This window comes from Bombina bombina, chromosome 5 (assembly GCF_027579735.1).
Source record: "Bombina bombina isolate aBomBom1 chromosome 5, aBomBom1.pri, whole genome shotgun sequence".
In the NCBI taxonomy this organism is placed as follows: Eukaryota; Metazoa; Chordata; class Amphibia; order Anura; family Bombinatoridae; genus Bombina; species Bombina bombina.
In genome coordinates this window covers 346,851,176-346,870,023 of record NC_069503.1, presented here as the reverse complement: position 1 = coordinate 346,870,023, position 18,848 = coordinate 346,851,176, and the positions used below count along the sequence as shown (strand labels likewise).

At 39.9% G+C, this 18,848-nt stretch overlaps 1 protein-coding gene across 2 annotated transcripts in view; it reads right to left on the bottom strand.

Moving 5' to 3' along the window:
- Window positions 1–3,548: 3,548 nt before the first annotated feature.
- KLHL7 (kelch like family member 7) overlaps window positions 3,549–18,848 on the bottom strand; it is a 610,555-nt gene continuing 595,255 nt past the window's right edge. For both annotated transcript variants that reach the window (XM_053714142.1, XM_053714143.1), the window contains 3 exons: window positions 11,603–11,804; window positions 5,218–5,315; window positions 3,549–4,180 (listed from right to left, as the gene is read on the bottom strand). In XM_053714142.1, coding sequence (XP_053570117.1) covers window positions 3,897–4,180; window positions 5,218–5,315; window positions 11,603–11,804 — 584 coding nt within the window. In that variant the 3' untranslated portion in view covers window positions 3,549–3,896. The remainder of the gene's footprint in view (window positions 4,181–5,217; window positions 5,316–11,602; window positions 11,805–18,848) is intronic.

The following is an 18,848-nucleotide window of genomic DNA, read 5'->3' as shown; positions in this document are numbered from 1 at the left end:
GCTTTAAACCCCTTTACAGTCCCTGGTATCTGCTTTGCTGAGACCCAACCAAACCCAAAGGGGAATACGATACCAAATGACGCCTTCAGAAGTCTTTTATAAGTATCAGAGCTCCTCTCACATGCGACTGCATGCCATGCCTCTCAAAAACAAGTGCGCAACACCGGCGCGAAAATGAGACTCTGCCTATGCTTTGGGAAAGCCCCTAAAGAATAAGGTGTCTAAAACAGTGCCTGCCGATATTATTATATCAAAATACCCAGATAAAATGATTCCTCAAGGCTAAATATGTGTTAATAATCAATCGATTTAGCCCAGAAAAAGTCTACAGTTTAAATAAGCCCTTGTGAAGCCCTTATTTACAATCGTAATAAACATGGCTTACCGGATCCCATAGGGAAAATGACAGCTTCCAGCATTACATCGTCTTGTTAGAATGTGTCATACCTCAAGCAGCAAGGGACTGCAAACTGTTCCCCCAACTGAAGTTAATTGCTCTCAACAGTCCTGTGTGGAACAGCCATGGATTTTAGTTACGGTTGCTAAAATCATTTTCCTCATACAAACAGAATTCTTCATCTCTTTTCTGTTTCTGAGTAAATAGTACGTACCAGCACTATTTGAAAATAACAAACTCTTGATTGAATAATGAAAAACTACAGTTAAACACTAAAAAACTCTAAGCCATCTCCGTGGAGATGTTGCCTGTACAACGGCAAAGAGAATGACTGGGGTAGGCGGAGCCTAGGAGGGATCATGTGACCAGCTTTGCTGGGCTCTTTGCCATTTCCTGTTGGGGAAGAGAATATCCCACAAGTAAGGATGACGCCGTGGACCGGACACACCTATGTTGGAGAAATTTAAATAATCTAAGTTTACCAAAAATAATAAACACTAAAATCACGAAAAAAAACAAAACACTATGATTACAAAAAAATAATAAACTAAATTATCAAAAATCAAAACAATTACACCTAATCTAATAGCCCTATAAAAAAGTCCCCCCAAATGAAAACACCCCCTAGCCTACAATAAACTACCGATAGCCCTTAAAAGGGCCTTTTGTAGGGCATTGCCCTAAAGAAATCAGCTCTTAACTGTAAACAAATACAAAGTCCCCCCAACAGTAAAACTCACCACCCAACCAACCTCCCAAAATAAAAAAGCTAACTCTAAAAAAAAAACTAAGTTACCCATTGCCCCTGAAGTGGCATTTGTATGAGCATTGCCCTTAAAAGGGCATTTAGTTCTTTTGCATTACCCTTAAAAGGATATTTAGCTCTTTTTCAAAGCCCAAACCCCAATCTAAAAAAAAAAATACCCCAATTTTTTAAAAAAAACCTAACACTAACCCCAGAAGATCTATTCACGGTTACTGAAGTCCGGACATCCAGGCGGCGAGGTCTTCATCCATCCCACGGGCGTCTTCTATCTTCATCCCGGCGGCACGGAGCTATACTTTATCACATTATGCGCGTAGCGTCCTCTTCATACGGTCGCCGCCGTACACTGAAGTTGAATGCAAGGTAGCCGTTTCAAAATGGCGTCCCTTGCATTCCCATTGGCTGATTTGATTCTTCAAATTCAAATTAGCCAATAGGATGAGAGCTACTGAAATCCTTTTGGTTGTTCAAAACAGCCAATTGGATGAGAGCTACTGAAATCCTTTTGGTTGTTCAAAACAGCCAATAAGATTTCAGTAGCTCTATCCTATTGGCTGATTTGAATTTGAAGAATCAAATCAGCTAATAGGAATGCAAGGTACGCCATTTTGAAACGGCTACCTTGCGGCGACCGTATGAAGAGGACGCTCCGCGCAGGATGGGATCGGCTTCCAGGATGGCACCGCCAGGATGAAGATAGAAGATGCCCCCGGGATGGATGAAGACCTCGCCTGCCTGGATGAAGACTTCTCGGTGCCTGGATGTCTGGACTTCGGAAACCGTCAGTAGATCTTCTGTGGTTAGTGTTAGTTTTTTTTTTAGATTAGGGTTTGGGCTTTGAAAAAGAGCTAAATGCCCTTTTAAGGGCAATGCAAAAGAGCTAAAAAAAATTTTTTTTACACGGAAAAGAGCTGATTTCTTTATGGCAATGCCCTACAAAAGGCACTTTTAAGGGCTATTGGTAGTTTATTGTAGGCTAGGGGGTGTTTTTATTTTTGGGGGGCTTTTTTATTTTTATAGGGCTATTAGATTAGGTGCAATTGTTTTTATTTTTTATCATTTCGTTTATTTTTTTTGTAATCTTAGTGTTTTTTTATATTTCAGTATTTTAGTGTTTATTATTTTTTACATTTTTTAAATTTTTCGTAGGATTTGATATTTTTAGTTGTTAGATTTTTTAAATTTTTCGTAGTGTTAGGTTTTTTTAAATGAGTAATTTAGATATTTTAATTGGTAGTTTTTTTAATTTTATTATAATAGTAATGTTAGTTTAATATATAGTTTAATCTTAGTTTTTTTTATTTCACAGGTAAGTTTTTATTTATTTAAAGATGGTTATATTGTAATTTTAATTTAAAGTTAGGAGGGTGTTAGGTTTAGGTGGTTAATAGTTTAATTTAGTGTTTTGCGATGTGGGGGCCAGCGGTTCAGGGGTTAATAGATTTATTTAGTGGCGGAGATGTGGGAGGCTGGAGGTTTAGGGGTTAATAACTTTATTTAGTGGCGGTGATTTCGGGGAGAGGCGGAATAGGGGTTAACAACTTTATTATAGTGGCGGTGATGTCGGGGAGCGCTGGTTTAGGGGTTAATATATTTAAATAGTGTTGGCGATGTGGGTGGGCAGCAGATTAGGGGTTAATATGTTTATTTAAAAGCCGCAATGTGGGTGGGCGGCAGATTAGGGGTAAATAAGTTTAATATAGTGTTTGCAATGCGGGAGGGTGGCAGTTTAGGGGTTAATAGGTAGTTTATGGGTGTTAGTGTACTTTGTAACAGTTTAGTTATGAGTTTTGTGAAACATTTTTGTTACACAAAATCCATAACTACTGCATTCAGATGGCGGTATGGATCGTGTCGGTATAGGCTGTAACACAAGCTTTTTAGCCTCACCGCACAATCTGTAGTACCGGCGCTGTGAAAATCCCAGGCAGGATTGACGTTGCGTTACAGGCTAAAATGTTTGCGGTATAGCTATACCCACACGACTCCCAATAGTGCGTTCCTGCTTTTACGCTGGAATTGATATTTTTTCAGCGTTAAAAGCTGCAACGCAAAACTCGTAATCTAGGTGATTGTTATTTCTGTCTTTACATTTCAAAAACCTGCAATTTCATTAGGGTGTATACACTTTTTATATATTGTGTGTGTGTGTGTATGTATGTATGTATATATGTGCGTATATATATATATATATATATATATACTGTATGTATATATATATATATATATATTTATATTTATCAATCCTACACGCATATATACATATAAAATATATAAAAAAACGTTTCCATGTTAAGGGCATACATTTACCACGGAACAACTATGTGGACATTCAAAGAGCTATCATGCGTGACATAACCACACGAACATGACAACTAGAGCACATAAGTAAATGGTTCTCATTTATCCATAAAGTTCCTCTATGCATAAGTATGAACAAAATTTGGAAGAATTACATAAAATGTTGTATAGGCAATACAGGTATTTTTTACCATACCTTTAAACACTTTAAAGTAATAAAACAATATAAAAAACAAACAAAATCAATGCAATGCCTGATGGTTGCACAGACAAGCTTTAAGGAAACATGCCTCTAATGTTTTGTTTTGTTCTGCTCATTTATAAAAAGCTGACACAGCAAATCTAGAAATGTGCTTTCTATAAGCAACAAACACATTCTGCAGTCCTAAGAGTGGTTCATTCTGTAGAGCAGTTACTTGTCCATTTAACGTATCAGGTTTCCAGAGTTTCTTCATTTGCTCCGCAAGTATCAACCACACATATTAGGCAGCTAGTTACAGGGAATGCCCGAACTTTAGAATTGGCTATCCATTTGTCTGTTTCTGTGTTGTATTCCAAAATATGTCCTAATCTTCCAACACCTTGAAAGCCAGCTAAAACATAAATAACAGAGCTTACAGCTGCACATTTCACAGTGACCCCTTTCCAAGGCATGGGGGAGACCATTTTCCATTCGTTAAGTTTAATGTCGTAATATTCAACACTGTCCAAGCCACCTAAAAAAAAAAACAAGCAAAAAAACAATGTTACTAGAATTTTAAAAAAGGTTGGTCAATCTAGACAAAATGTTTATCTTTCTGAACACACTGTATTATTGTTATATCTTGCTACATGCAAAACATTACAAAGGAAGTCTCAATGTCAGTAAACAGTTCTTTGTGAGTAAACTGTTTGAATATATGCAAGTCAATTTTTTTTTCTTTTAAGAGATTTCCATTAATTTCCCTACTCTGAAGTTAAACTGACTGGCTTGTAGTTACCAGAATCTTCAGTACTGCCCTTTTTAAGAAGAGGTACTACATTCACTATTCTCCAGTCATCTGGTATAACTTCTGCCAATAGTGGTTGATTTAACAGATGAGTTTAATGCTCAACTATAAACAAGTAACATTAAAATGTTGGCAACCTCAGCACTAGAGGGCAATTTAAACAAACATATCAGAAGGAAGTGTACTGTCTTTCCATTGCAAGAGGAAGTTAAACCATTAAAATGAATGTAAACTCTCATGAATTAGTACCAGGTTTTTAAAAATACTATTAAAAACAGGGGCACTTTCCATTCATAAACGTTTACATTGCAGCATATTTTTACAAATACCTTTCTCCGGATTGGCGACCCACCCCCCCGCAGCACCTCTGTATTTACGTCATCAATGACTGCACCCCAGAGCGTCCATCTCGTGAGGCCACGCCGTGATTGGAGGAAGCCGGTTTCGTCATTGCTGTGTAAGTACAGCATGAGAAGAGGGCGGGGGATCTCCGATCCGGCTTTGTTGAAGAGAAAGGTAAGTATTTGTAAAAAATACGCTGCAATGTAAACTTTCATGAATGAAAGTGCCTCTGTTTTTAATAGTATTTTTAAAAACCAAGCACTAATTCATGAAAGTTTACATTCACTTTAAATTATGAACTTACGGAAAAAAAAACATTCTTGAAGAAAATAAAAAAAATGTGTGTAAAATACGGTTTGTGCCTTTATGTCAGCTAGTAAGAAGACCTATCTACTTTGATGGAAATTTCATAATAAAAATACCTAAAGCATTTTGTCCTCCTATTGCAAATATCTTGTCTTTTACAAACACCAATCCATGGTTTTTCCGAGCTTCTATCATTGGGCACAAATCGGTCCATCTAAAAAAAAAGAAAAACAGAAATGCCTTTACTGGTAAGCTATATCACACCACTGTGCTAAAGCTGTCACGCACTGAATTAACATCACTTTACATCTCTTTCTGTGCAAAGCTCATTTCAGCACTTTCTGAAAGAATATGCTTCTGGGTCTGTAGCTAAAGCAGTTGTTATTTAGGTTACATTTATATAGAACGTATGCATGTATGTTTTCATTAACAGAAAGGGAAAAACCCTGGGTATTTTAAAGTATAGACGACAGTCCTCTATGTGGTTCTGTCTGTGTGGATTCCTTCTCAAGTTATTAATGAATTGGTTATACATGTTTGTACTTTAACAACTACAAGAAAAAAAAGTATGCTGCAAAGGTAATTATTAGTGGAATGACCGACAAAAACAGTGTTTCTCAGCTTTAGTCTTCCCTAACATTGTATATGGGAAATAAAAATGTCCTGTTTAAATCACTATTAACCCCCCACATTTAGGATTTAATGACTAGAGCTAAATGCTGCCCATCAAGGATTTGCCTTCTAAAAACATTTCAAGTTATCTTGTAATATATATTTTTTCTTTCCTATGGCATGGAGAGTCCACAATTTCATTCCAATTACTAGTGGGAATTCAACTCCTGGCCAGCAGGAGGAAACAAAGAGCACCCCAGCAGAGCTATTAAGTGTCACTTCCCTTACCCATAATCCCCAGTCATTCTCGTTGCCTCTATCATGGGAGGATGTGCAAAGATGGTGTCTGAAGATATTAATCCTTTAATAGGGTACTTTTCCCTGCAAGCAAGGATTGGGGCTACACTGTGTCCATGTCAATCTCTTTAGTAAGAGTAATGGTGTCTTTTAGCAGTTAGAAGGTGACGAGGTAGTCCTTGCTTAATTTCTAACATCAATGCTACCCCTTGTATAGAAACCAGGGTTGGTTACTCTGATTTTCTTTTTCTCCAGGTCCCTAGCAGAGGTCAGCTGAGTCTGTTATACCTGAGGAGCTGTTCCTGTCCTGCAGCTATATTCCACAGGTAAGTGCTCTTTACCTTCTAGGTTAGAAGGACATGGCACTTCAGGGGGATAAAACCCCTCTTAGTGGAAGTTTGGGTTATATCTCTACACTCTGGAGATTATGTTTAGGACAGCAGACTCAGGGGATTTTCTGCCGGGGAGGTGTAAGGGATTACGTTTTTCCTGCTTATTTTTGAGGCTGGCTCTGGACGGGTTAAGTAAGCCATTTTTTAGTGCTTCTTAATATTTTATTTATTACTTCTTTAAAGTGTGTTAGTGCAACTTTGAGGGGCTGGTGTATAATTGTTTTTCTCAAGCTAGCTCGGCTAGCGATCGAAAGCCATTTTTAACTTTCAGTTTCTCTCTGCTGCAGAAGTGCTTTTTATCTGTGGCGCAGTTAATTTCATTGCGGTCACATGACTGTCCATTTTCATGTTGGATCTCTAATTCCTTTGATCTTTATTCCGCTGTCGGAGCGGATTGATCATCGGAACTAGTCTACTAGTACTAGGGAAGCGGATTAGATCTGCAATGTCAATTAGAATAGTGGAGATTTGTTAGTCTGCTTTGCAAGTTTTTCTCTAGATTACGGCTCTTGTGCTCCTTGGATCACTGGACTTTATCTGAGCAGTGCTGAGGATTTAGAGGTGTCACATTTTTCAATAATAAACAATTAGAATTATTAACATTTTTCTGGGCATTGTATAATGATTTGTATCAGTGAATCAATACCCTGTAGGATCCTGAAATATTTTTTATATTCTTTGCTAAATGTTTATATTGTTTGGGCCAAAAAACAAATCTCATAATGCAGGATTCACTGAGCTAAACTACCTGAGCTCTATATTAAAAGGCTCAGGTTAATCCTGTGCTGTTTTGTTCCATGTGAATAAAAGTTACTTTATAAACGTAGAGATTTCCTCTTAGAGCCATCTGTCTCTCAGGATAATGTTGTCTATGACATGCCTCAATTTTCCCCTCAGACGTCCCAGTCTTTGGCAGTTACACAAGCAGTGCCCTGCGGTTCCTCTTAGTCCGCTCCTGGGAGTGTATATTTACCAGGTGATTTTGCTGCGCAGCTAACTTCTGTGGTTTCTGCAGCCATATCTGCCTTACCTATTGCTGGTAAGAGAGAGGAAATCTAAGAGCATATCTAATCCAAGAGTTCTGATTCTGTCAATGTTGCGTTAGTCAGCCTGTCTCAGTTATCTGAGGAGGATCATTCCTCAGTGGCTTCTGAGGGAGAGATCTCCGATTCTGAAATGGCTGTTGCTAGTACAGCTGATTCAGAGGGGGGTAATTGTAGATTTAAAGGGACAATCAACACCAGAACTTTTGTTGTTTTAAAAGATAGATAATGCCTTTATTAACCATTCACCAGTTTTGCATAACCAACACGGTTATATTAATATACTTTTTACCTCTGTGATTAACTTGTATCTAAGCATCTTCTGACAGCCCCCTGATCACATGACTTTTTATTTATTATCTATTGACTTTCATTTTAGCCCATTAGTGCAGTGTCTACCACAATCCACGGGCATGATCACAACATCATCTATATGGCTCACATGAACTAGCTCTCCCCTGTTGTGAAAAGCAAATAAAAAAACATGTGATAAGAGGCGGCCTTTAAGGGCTTAGAAATAATCATATGAGCCTTCCTAGGTTTAGCTTTCAACTAATACCAAGAGAACAAAGCAAAATTGGTGATAAAAGTAAATTGGAAAATTGTTTAAAATTACATGCCCTATTTTAAACATGAAAGTTTTTTTTTTTGGAATTGACTGTCCCTTTAAGCTTGAACTCCTCCGTCTACTCTTGAAAGAGATTCTAGCTACATTGGATGTCTCCGACTCAAACTCAGAGTTTTTTTATATCAAACCTTCCTCTGTGGAGGTGTTCCTGGTTCCAGACCGCATGTCTGACTTTATAACTCAGGAATGGGAAGAACCAGGGATTCCCTTTTTCCCCGTGCAAGTTTTGCTACGGTTGCAGGCGCAGCTTTTTATTGGTGCGACTCCTTGTCTGACCTAACTTCTGAGGAAACTACCATAAAGGAGATCCAGGATAGGATCAAAGCTCTACAGCTGGCTAATACCTGTATCTGTGATGCCAGCATGAACGTTGTAAGGCTGGGAGCCAACATTTTTAGCTTTGCGGTTCTAGCTCGCAGAGCTCTGTGACCAATATCTTGGTCTACGGATGTTATGGGTAGCCATAATTCTAATTTTCGTTCCTTTCTCAACTTCAAGGACAAATGTCTACATCTTCTTCCAAGCCGGAGCAGTCTAGGACTTCTTGGAAGTCCAGTCAACCTTGGAATAAGGGGAAACTAATCAAGAAACTGTCCTCTGAATCAAAGTCAGCATAAAAGGGCTGCCCCTCGATCCAACCTTGGATCAAGTAGGGGGCAGGCTTTCCTTTTTTCGGCAGGCTTGGATCCGCAATGTCCCAGATCCTTGGGCTGTGGAAGTAGTATCCAAGGGATACAGGATAGGTTCTAAGTCTTGTCCCCCCAGGGGCAGATTTATCCTGTCAAGTTTATTTGCAATTCAGGTGAAGAGAGAGATCTTCTTAAACTATGTTAAGGCCCTTTCTTCTCTGGGAGTGTTGTCCCAGTTCCTGTAGTAGAACAGGGTCAAGGATTCTATTCAAACCTTTTTGTGGTTCCCAAGAAGGAGGGAACTTTCCGTTCCATATTGGACCTCAAGTGTCAACAAATTTCTCAAGGTTTCATCCTTCAAAATGGAGACTATTCGTTCCATTCATCCCTTGGTTCAGGAGGGTCATCTCTTGACTTCCATAATCCTGAAGGACACGTATCTACATGTTCCTATTCACAGGGAACATCTCCAATTCCTTCGGTTTGCCTTTCTAGACAATCCTTTCCAATTTGTTGCCCTTCCCTTTGGCCTTGCCACAGCTCCTTGGATCTTTACAAAAGGTCCTAGGGGCCCTTTTGGCAGTTGTCAGATCTCAGGGAATAGTGGTGGCACCATACCTGGACGAGATATTGGTTCAGGTGCCATCATTTAATTTAGCAAGATCTCACTCAGACACTCTGTCTATGAAGTTTTTTCTGACAGAGGTCAGAAAATCCAAAATTCTTGCTTCCGGTCTTTCTCTTCTGTCCTCTATTCGTCCATCAGTGGCTCTGTGTATGGAAGTTATTAGTCTAATGGTTGCTTCCATGGACATTATTCCTTTTGCTCGTTTCCATCGACAGTTTTGTATGCTCAGACAACGGAGACCACTCGGATCTCTCTCAGAAGATAATTCTAGACTTTTTCACTAGACTCTCTATCTTGGTTGATGTCTCAGGATCATCTGTCTCAGAGAACTTGCTTCCTGAGACCATCTTGGTCGATTGTGACTTTAGGATTCCAGCCTGTCGGGCTAGGGAGCAGTTTGGGGTTCTTTAAAGACTCAGGGTCTTTGGACCTGAGAAGAGTCTTCTCTCCCAATAAACATTTTGGAACTGAGAGCAAGCTTCAATGCTCTATCAGCTTGGCATCAACTAGGTTTGGTAAGATTCATCAGATTTCAGTCAGACATTTTCACCTCGAATGGAGTATATCAACCAGCAGGGAGGACCGCAGAGTTCCTTAGTTATGAAGCACAGTGGGCAGAATTGCACGATTGTCTCTTTTCTGCCATCCACTTCCCAGGGGTGGACTACTGGGAAGCAAATTTTATGAGCAGACAGACCTTTCCTCTAGGGGAGTACGCTCTCCATCCTAAAGTATTCTCAAGGATATCCCTCAGGTAGGGGGTTCTGGAGTTAGATCTCATGGCGTCTCATTAAAAACGCCAAGCTTCCAAGGTATGGTCTAGATCAAGAGATCCTCAAGCATTTCTGATTGATGCTCTGGCGGTTCCTTGGGTCTTCGATACAGCATTCTTGTTCCCTCCGTTTGTCCTCCTTCCTCGAGTAATAGCTAGTATCAAACAGGAAAGGGCGTCTGTGATTCTAATAGCTCCTGCCTGGTCTCGCAGGATCTGGTTCGCAGATCTGGTGTAGATGTAATTTCTTCTCCCTTGGAGGTTGTCTCTGAGGAATTACCATTCTTCTTTGGGTCTCTTCCCCCTCTCAAATCTAGATTCTCAGAAGCTGACAGCTTGGAGATGGTTAGCCTAGTTTTTCTAGGCGCGTTTTTTCTAAGAAGGTCATTGATATCATGCTCTGAACTTGTAAACCTGTTACTCTTAAGATTTAAAGTATGGCGTAAATACCTTTATTGGTACGAATACTAAGGGTTTCACTTGGAGTCGGGTGAGGATCCCCCATTTTTTATCCTTTCTTCAGGATGGCCTGGAGAAAGGTTTGTCAGTCAGTACCCTGAAGGTTCAGATTTCTGCACTGTCTATTCTTTGATCCACCAGATATTCAGTCTTTTGTTCAGGCCTTGGTCAGAATTAGGCCTGTGTTTTTTCCTGTTGCTCCTTAATGGAGTCTTATCCTTGTTCATAAAGTTTTTCAACAGGTTCTGTTTGAGCCTATGCATTCAGTTGATATTAAGTTGTTATCCTGGAATGTTTTATTTCTACTCGCTTTTTCTTCTGCTCGTAGAATCTCTGAATGTGATCACCTTACCTTATTTTTCATGCGGATAAAGCGGCCCTTTGTACTAAGTTAGGATTTCTTCCTAGGTATTGTCGGATCGCAACATCAATCAAGAAATTGCTGTTCCTTCAAAATTAAAGCCTCTGTGTAGCAAATCTGCAAGGTGGCCTCATGGTTCTCTCTGCATACCTTTTCCAAATTCTATAATTTCAATTCTTTTGCCTCGGCTGAGGCTTCCTTTGGAAGAAAAGTTCTTCAAGCGGTGGTGCCTTCTGTTTAGGTATGCTTGTCTTATTCTCCCTCCCTTTCATTCTGTGTCCTCTGGCTTGGGTATTAGTTCCCACTAGTATTTGGAATGAAATCGTGGACTCTCCATGCCATAGGAAAGAAAACAAAATTTATGCTTACCTGATAAATTTCTTTCTTTCCGGGCATGTAGAGCCCACGACCCGCCCTTATTTAAATTGGCAGTTTTTTGTATAAACCTCAGGCACCTCTATACCCTTGTGTTAAATTCTTTTTCCATGTTCCTTCGGCCGAATGACTGGGGATTATGGGTAAGGGAAGTGACACTTAACAGCTCTGCTGGGGTGCTCTTTGCCTCCTCCTGCTGGCCAGGAGTTGAATTCCCACTAGTAATTGGAATGAAGTCGTGGACTCTCCATGGCCGGAAAGAAATTTATCAGGTAAGCATAAATTTTGATTTTGACCACACTTACGTTTCTGTTGCTGGATCATAAACTTCACAGCAGTTTAACACTCGTCCAGAAACATTGTTCCCCAAACTGCCCCCACAAACATAGATTAGTCCATTTGCTTCCACCATCCCATGGCTGCAACGCTGAGTCAACATGCTGGGTTTGGTGTGCCAGCTCTCTGTTCTTGTATCGTAGCACTCAAACAGATACAAAGCGGAATTTCCTTAAGGAAGAAGACATTTTTATCATTTCACACATACCAAGATAAAAAAATTAGAAAATTGGTGAAAAATTGCATTCAAGGTGTTAGTTAATTAGAAATATACCAGATAAACAGTAATTTAAAGCACACCCTTTACAGCAAAACCTAAAGACAACAAAGAAATAAATGTCCTGAACAGAAAAAATCTCCCTCACCAAACTGATGAAAACTGTCACACAAGCAAGTCACATCAAAATGATATGCATGTAATTACACAAGTAACTTCTCAAGAAAGTGTGAAATGTGAAACAAAGAAGTAGCACCAAAAATGATCATGACACTTTCAATATGTGTTTTGGTCATGTTTCCTGTAACTTGACTTGCAAAAATGTTGGCTTTCAACTGCCCCAAAGAGGCTGAAGTGAATTCTGCAGGAACTACAACTTTATTTATTTATTTATTTTTAATACATTTTTTTATTGAGGTTGAGCAAAATGGTACATAAGAAATTGCCAATATACAATAATAACATTGAGATAGGACATACATTTTCAACGTACAGACATAGTGCAAGAATAGCATGATGATAACTCTAGGTATACATTCTGCCATTATTCCACCTATATGTAAGATGATGTAGCAGTCAACTACATGAAACTCATAAGTAAAAGTAGAGGTCTAGAGTAGATTGGGCTAGTATGTCCGTGGAGATTTTGTGTAGGTAATAATGAAACCTCATTTTTATATTGTATGAAAGATTCAAATGGTCCCCGCATTGCAGTGGAGAAATATATATTAGGATAACTAGTCTAAAAAGTTTGGAGCAAGGGGGGGGTTGGCTTTATGTTGTTTGGGGGAGGGAGATGCAGCGGGCAAGAGCCGCTCTAAGTGGGGTAATGGGGAGGGGGAGGGCGGAGCCAGTTAGAATGTTAGACTAATAATTACTTTTAGGCCTCTAAACTTTTGAGTACAGAGATAGGAGTAAATTATTGCAACCCTTATATAGCTGTTTTGTGAGTCTATGGGAAAGGAGAACAATACTAATTGTACATGTTCAGCTCGTTGCATCTTGCTGAGATCTAGGTTATGGCAATACTGGAAGTAGAATGTAAGAAAATAATTCTCTAATTCTACTATAACATATCATAGCATTCATACTATAAAATATCCTATGATAATCTGAAGACTGTAGAATAAATTCTGATATAGAGAGAAGCAAGTAAGTCAAGGCAAATATATAACACAGGAGAACATAATCTGATAATGCTAACAGGAAAAAATAAAAGAGCTTCTCTGTCATATGATAGGCAAATTTGTAGTGGCTAAATATACAAAAGCCAGATAGACCTGTCTATATACCTAGGGAGACAATAATATGGCTCATCTGCGAACCCTGATAACTAATAATATTAAGCGGCTGGGTTTGATTATGTGATAAGTGAGAGGCTTAATACTAGGTTCAAACCACACAAGATATCATGCTATCACATATGTCAGCATCTTTAAATATATCTTCTATCTAGGAGTTAGGGACTAGTAGATTCTGTATAACTCTGCTAAAGCTCTGTACAGACAATACCCTCTAGGAGGTAAGATTTGATTTTTGTTTGAGCTTGGATTATTGCACTCTCTATCCCCAGGGTAGTATAATTGTTCTGAGACTGGGTGTGAAGTAACTGCGCACTCAGGGCAATCATGTGAGTATGTCAATAAGCGCCACATGTGTTACACGTGTACCCTCTCCCCTCTCCAAAACATAGGTGCTGGGTAGTAATAGAAGATAACATAGCCTATATATAACATTTTGACTTATATAGCAATAGCACTTAGCATAAAATTAATAACAGCCTATAGTATGTGTAAGAGACAGGAACCTTTAGAGAATAAAATGCTGTGGATGCTTCTGACAAATGAAGCTGAGCGTTAAGCCAAAAAGGGGATATATCTCCAATGTGATTATGGTTAAGCATATTATATCACTTTAGTGTAAGCTTTACAGGTATCTATATGTCAGCAGCCTACTATATCATGTGAAGCCTCTACTACAGCCTATATATAAAAAAGAAACAAAAAGGGAAAAAACAGAGACACATCTTATCTTCATTAGCATTAACAGCAAATATATGTGATCTAAGAGTTGTTCTGCTTATTAAAAAATAGAAAATAGTAAGGTAGTGATTAAACTTTATCAACAACTGTGTTTTATCAAAGAACATCTTGAACGGAAGCAAAAACAAAACATTGTGAAGTATTATATAAACTTTTAGGAACACACATAGCCGCTGTAGCTCATAGGAATATATATTACCGTTAGCCAACACCAAAGCGGATCTGTCTCTTAACTGAGTCCTATATCAGTCTGTCAATGGCAAAGTAAAAAGGGCCATTAAAGAGGAGAAAAAACGCTGTTAAAACCAGGAGAAAAGGGAAAACTATAGTCTCAGTCCTAGATCTGCTTCTGAGAAATGGAGTGTTGCTGGAAACTTATCCGATGCCCAACCTGCAGCAGAACGTGGTCTGAATGGCTCCGGAGGCTCTTACCCCTAGAACTGGTAGTTGCTTCCAACTGCTTGGAACTATAGAGGTTCCTATGTAGTGTGCGAATGTCAGGAGGTTCCGTGGGCACCGCAACTGCAGCGGTATGAAGCAGCTCTCGTATGGCAACAGGACTAGGATAAATGGGTCAGCAGGAGTTAAGACTAAGAACCTGCGATGTGTCTGGTCATAATCTGGAGTTGAAGTCCATCCACTGTCCCAACCGGCTAGAGGATCTGAGTATGAGCCACAGGGCACATGTGCTACATCAAGGCATGTCTTAGCTTTGGGATTTGGCTCTCTTTCAAACTGAGTCTGGAGCTCCTCAGCGATCGGCCGCATCACCGGGAGACCAGATGATAGCTTAATGTAGTCCCTTGAAAAGTCATTACTGGTGCTGGGCTCTGATTTGTAGTCTAGACACTTCTTCTCCCGATCCTGTAAGATAGGGCTGACACGTATCTTATCTATGGTGGTTAGTTCCTCCAGGACTCTCGCTGGTGGGTTGTCTCCTGCTATGGCATCTCGCAGTCTGGAGGAAGCCTGTGTCAATAAATATTCTGTGTCTCCTGCTGGTATATCGCTTCGTTGATCGTTGAGGATTGCCGCCAGAGAGTCAAACTGTCTGTCCATCTTGTTGCCCAATAGGCGTAGCAAATCTAATGCTGTGGCAGTCATCTTGGAATAAGACCGAACACCCTGGTTGCCAATTAAATGCGTTGTTCCCCTATAAAACTTGGGTGTGCAGCTTTAATAATCGTTATTCATATAGCATGTATTTCACAGTGTCCTTTAGGGCCGGGGAATAGGCAGAGTGAGTTTGCTGCAGCCTTCAGTCACCATCTATCTGCTCAGGGCACTGAGTTCCATGCGGTATTGCAAAATGGCCGCAACTTAGGCGGGTTGTGTGAGAATTATGAGTAGAGGAAAGTTCCGTGTAGGCAAGTTTGAATCCCTCTTTTACCTTCGGGTCTTGTAGCTCTGATCTTCCCAGTATTAGAGGTCAATTTTATAAGGTCTTGTGCGAAACTGAGCGGTCTAGTTAAAAAGTAAAGATAGTATGTGAGCAGAGCTCTCTCAATATGCGACCGCTCAGTCGCCTGGCTTACTCCGCCCCCCGAAACTACAACTTTTACTCTGCAACATGGATTGCTTGAGCAGTGTTAGTGCTTATTTATGTGTGTCCCTAATTGGTCACGGCAAAGGTGAAAAACAAAATTTTTGCTTACCTGATATATTTATTTTTTCCATGGTGGTGAGAGTCCATAAGCCATCAAATGCGGGATTAAACTCCAGTGCACTAGGCTGCAGCAAAAAATGCCCAACATACAAAGAGCTTTTAATCCCTTTAACTTCCTTGAATAACTCAGTCAAGCATATGGCAAAGAAGGGAGAATAACAAAAAAGCAGGAAAGAATAAAACAGGGTAAATTAAGTGCATGAGCTATGAAGTGGGATCTAATACCAAAGCTTTGGAGTCCACAAAATCACCATGAATAGGTGGGACATGAAGTTAAGGCAAAAGACCATAAACCTTAGTAAAAGTGTGTAAGAAAAATAGATAGGTGCCTCACAAATTTGTTCCACAGAGTCATCATTTTTGAATGTCCAAGAAGTGGAAACAAATCTAGTAGAATGTGCCATAATGTGAATTGGCAGACCTTTATGAAGAACTGAAAAATCAACAGCGATGAAGGTTGTCTAAAGCCCTTAGTAGCCTCTAAAGTGAACTTTAAGGCCTGTACAATATGCAGATTTTGTAAAATAAGCTCCTTAGAATTTTTTGGATTAACAATCTCTTGATTAGTGTTATCTGATAAAATCACCTAGGGCAAACAATCTGTAATGAGTACAAATAATTGCCTTATCTTGATGAAAAGTAAAATAAGGAGACTTGAATAAAAGAGCAGATAACTCTGAAACTTGACTAGCTAAAGAAATGGCTGAAAGGAACAAAACCTTCTAAGACAGAAGCTGAATATCCAAACTATGCATAGGCTCAAAGGGAGACACTTGCAACACCTTTCAGCACAAATTTGGCCCTTCAAAGAACTGTCAGATAAACCTAGCTAGACCATTTTAAAGAAACTAAAGAATTCTAGGCATTGTAAAAAGAATTCCAACGAAAATCATTACAGTCACACTAGAAAGAAAAACTGCACCTTGTGATAATTTTTTCTAGTCACAGGTTCTCTAGCTTGGACAAGAGAATCAATGACTGAGTCAGAGAAACATCTAACTGAATCAGGGGTTCAATCTGCAAGTTGTTAAATATAGAGCATAGAGGTCATGATGAAAGAATGACCCTTGACATAAAAAATCCTACCTTAGAGGAAGACTCCAAGGCAAAAGTCTGGATAACAATCAGATCCGCGTACCAACTTCTGCAAGGTCAAGTTGGAGCAAAAATGACTGAAGCCTGCATCTGCTTGAAAATGTGTCCCTAGAATCACAATCTGGTGATTCTTTTATCAAAAGAGAGCCTGTCTGGTCTTGTAGCCCAGGTGGATCCTCTGTGAAAGATAATTGTAAGTCCCCTGCTTGAGGATCTGAAGCTGAAGAGAACAAAAGTAAAAACTTGTGAAAGAAACTGCATCCGAAGCAGCCACCATTAAGCCCACTACCTCCATGCACTGTGCTATCAAAGGATGGGACAGAACTCATAACTGCACCCTAGCTGTTTGCAATTCTGTCAGGCTTTGCTCCATAAGAGGAAGAACCATGTTCACAGAATCTTTGAATACTCTGAGAAAAACAGAATTTATGCTTACCTGATAAATTACTTTCTCCAACGGTGTGTCCGGTCCACGGCGTCATCCATAACTTGTGGGAATATCTCTTCCCCAACAGGAAATGGCAAAGAGTACAGCAAAAGCTGTCCATATAGTCCCTCCTAGGCTCCGCCCACCCCAGTCATTCGACCGACGGACAGGAGAAAAACAGGAGAAACTATAGGGTGCCGTGGTGACTGTAGTTAAAGAAATAAATTCATCAAACCTGATTAAAAAACCAGGGCGGGCCGTGGACCGGACACACAGTTGGAGAAAGTAATTTATCAGGTAAGCATAAATTCTGTTTTCTCCAACATTGGTGTGTCCGGTCCACGGCGTCATCCATAACTTGTGGGAATATCTCTTCCCCAACAGGAAATGGCAAAGAGTACAGCAAAAGCTGTCCATATAGTCCCTCCTAGGCTCCGCCCACCCCAGTCATTCGACCGACGGACAGGAGAAAAACAGGAGAAACTATAGGGTGCCGTGGTGACTGTAGTTAAAGAAATAAATTCATCAAACCTGATTAAAAAACCAGGGCGGGCCGTGGACCGGACACACAGTTGGAGAAAGTAATTTATCAGGTAAGCATAAATTCTGTTTTCTCCAACATTGGTGTGTCCGGTCCACGGCGTCATCCATAACTTGTGGGAACCAATACCAAAGCTTTAGGACACGGATGAAGGGAGGGAGCCAATCAGGTTGCCTAAACGGCAGGCACCACGGCTTGCAAAACCTTTCTCCCAAAAATAGCCTCCGAAGAAGCAAAAGTATCAGATTTGTAGAATTTGGCAAAAGTGTGCAGGGAAGACCAAGTCGCTGCCTTACATATCTGATCAACAGAAGCCTCGTTCTTGAAGGCCCAAGTGGAAGCCACAGCCCTAGTAGAGTGAGCTGTGATTCGTTCAGGAGGCTGCCGTCCGGCAGTCTCGTAAGCCAATCGGATGATGCTTTTCAGCCAAAAGGAAAGAGAGGTAGCAGTAGCTTTTTGACCTCTCCTCTTGCCAGAATAAACGACAAACAGAGAAGACGTTTGTCTGAAATCCTTTGTTGCTTCTAAATAGAACTTTAAAGCACGAACTACATCTAGATTGTGTAACAAACGTTCCTTCTTTGAAACTGGATTCGGGCACAAAGAAGGCACAACTATTTCCTGGTTAATATTCTTGTTGGAAACAACCTTTGGAAGGAAACCAGGTTTAGTACGCAAAACAACCTTATCTGAATGGAACACCAGATAGGGCGGATTACACTGCAGAGCAGATAACTCAGAAACTCTTCTAGCAGAAGAAATAGCAACCAAAAACAGAACTTTCCAAGATAACATTTTGATATCTATGGAATGTAGAGGTTCAAACGGAACCCCTTGAAGAACTGAAAGAACTAAATTCAGACTCCAGGGAGGAGTCAAAGGTCTGTAAACAGGCTTGATCCTGACCAAAGCCTGAACAAAAGCTTGAACATCAGGCACAGCTGCCAGTCGTTTGTGTAATAAGACAGATAAAGCAGAAATCTGTCCCTTTAGAGAACTCGCTGATAATCCCTTATCCAAACCTTCTTGGAGAAAAGAAAGGATCCTAGGAATTTTGATCTTACTCCATGAGAATCCCTTGGATTCACACCAACAGATATATCTTTTCCATATTTTATGGTAAATCTTCCTAGTTACAGGTTTTCTGGCTTGTATCAGAGTATCTATTACAGAATCCGAAAACCCACGCTTAGATAAAATCAGGCGTTCAATTTCCAAGCCGTTAGC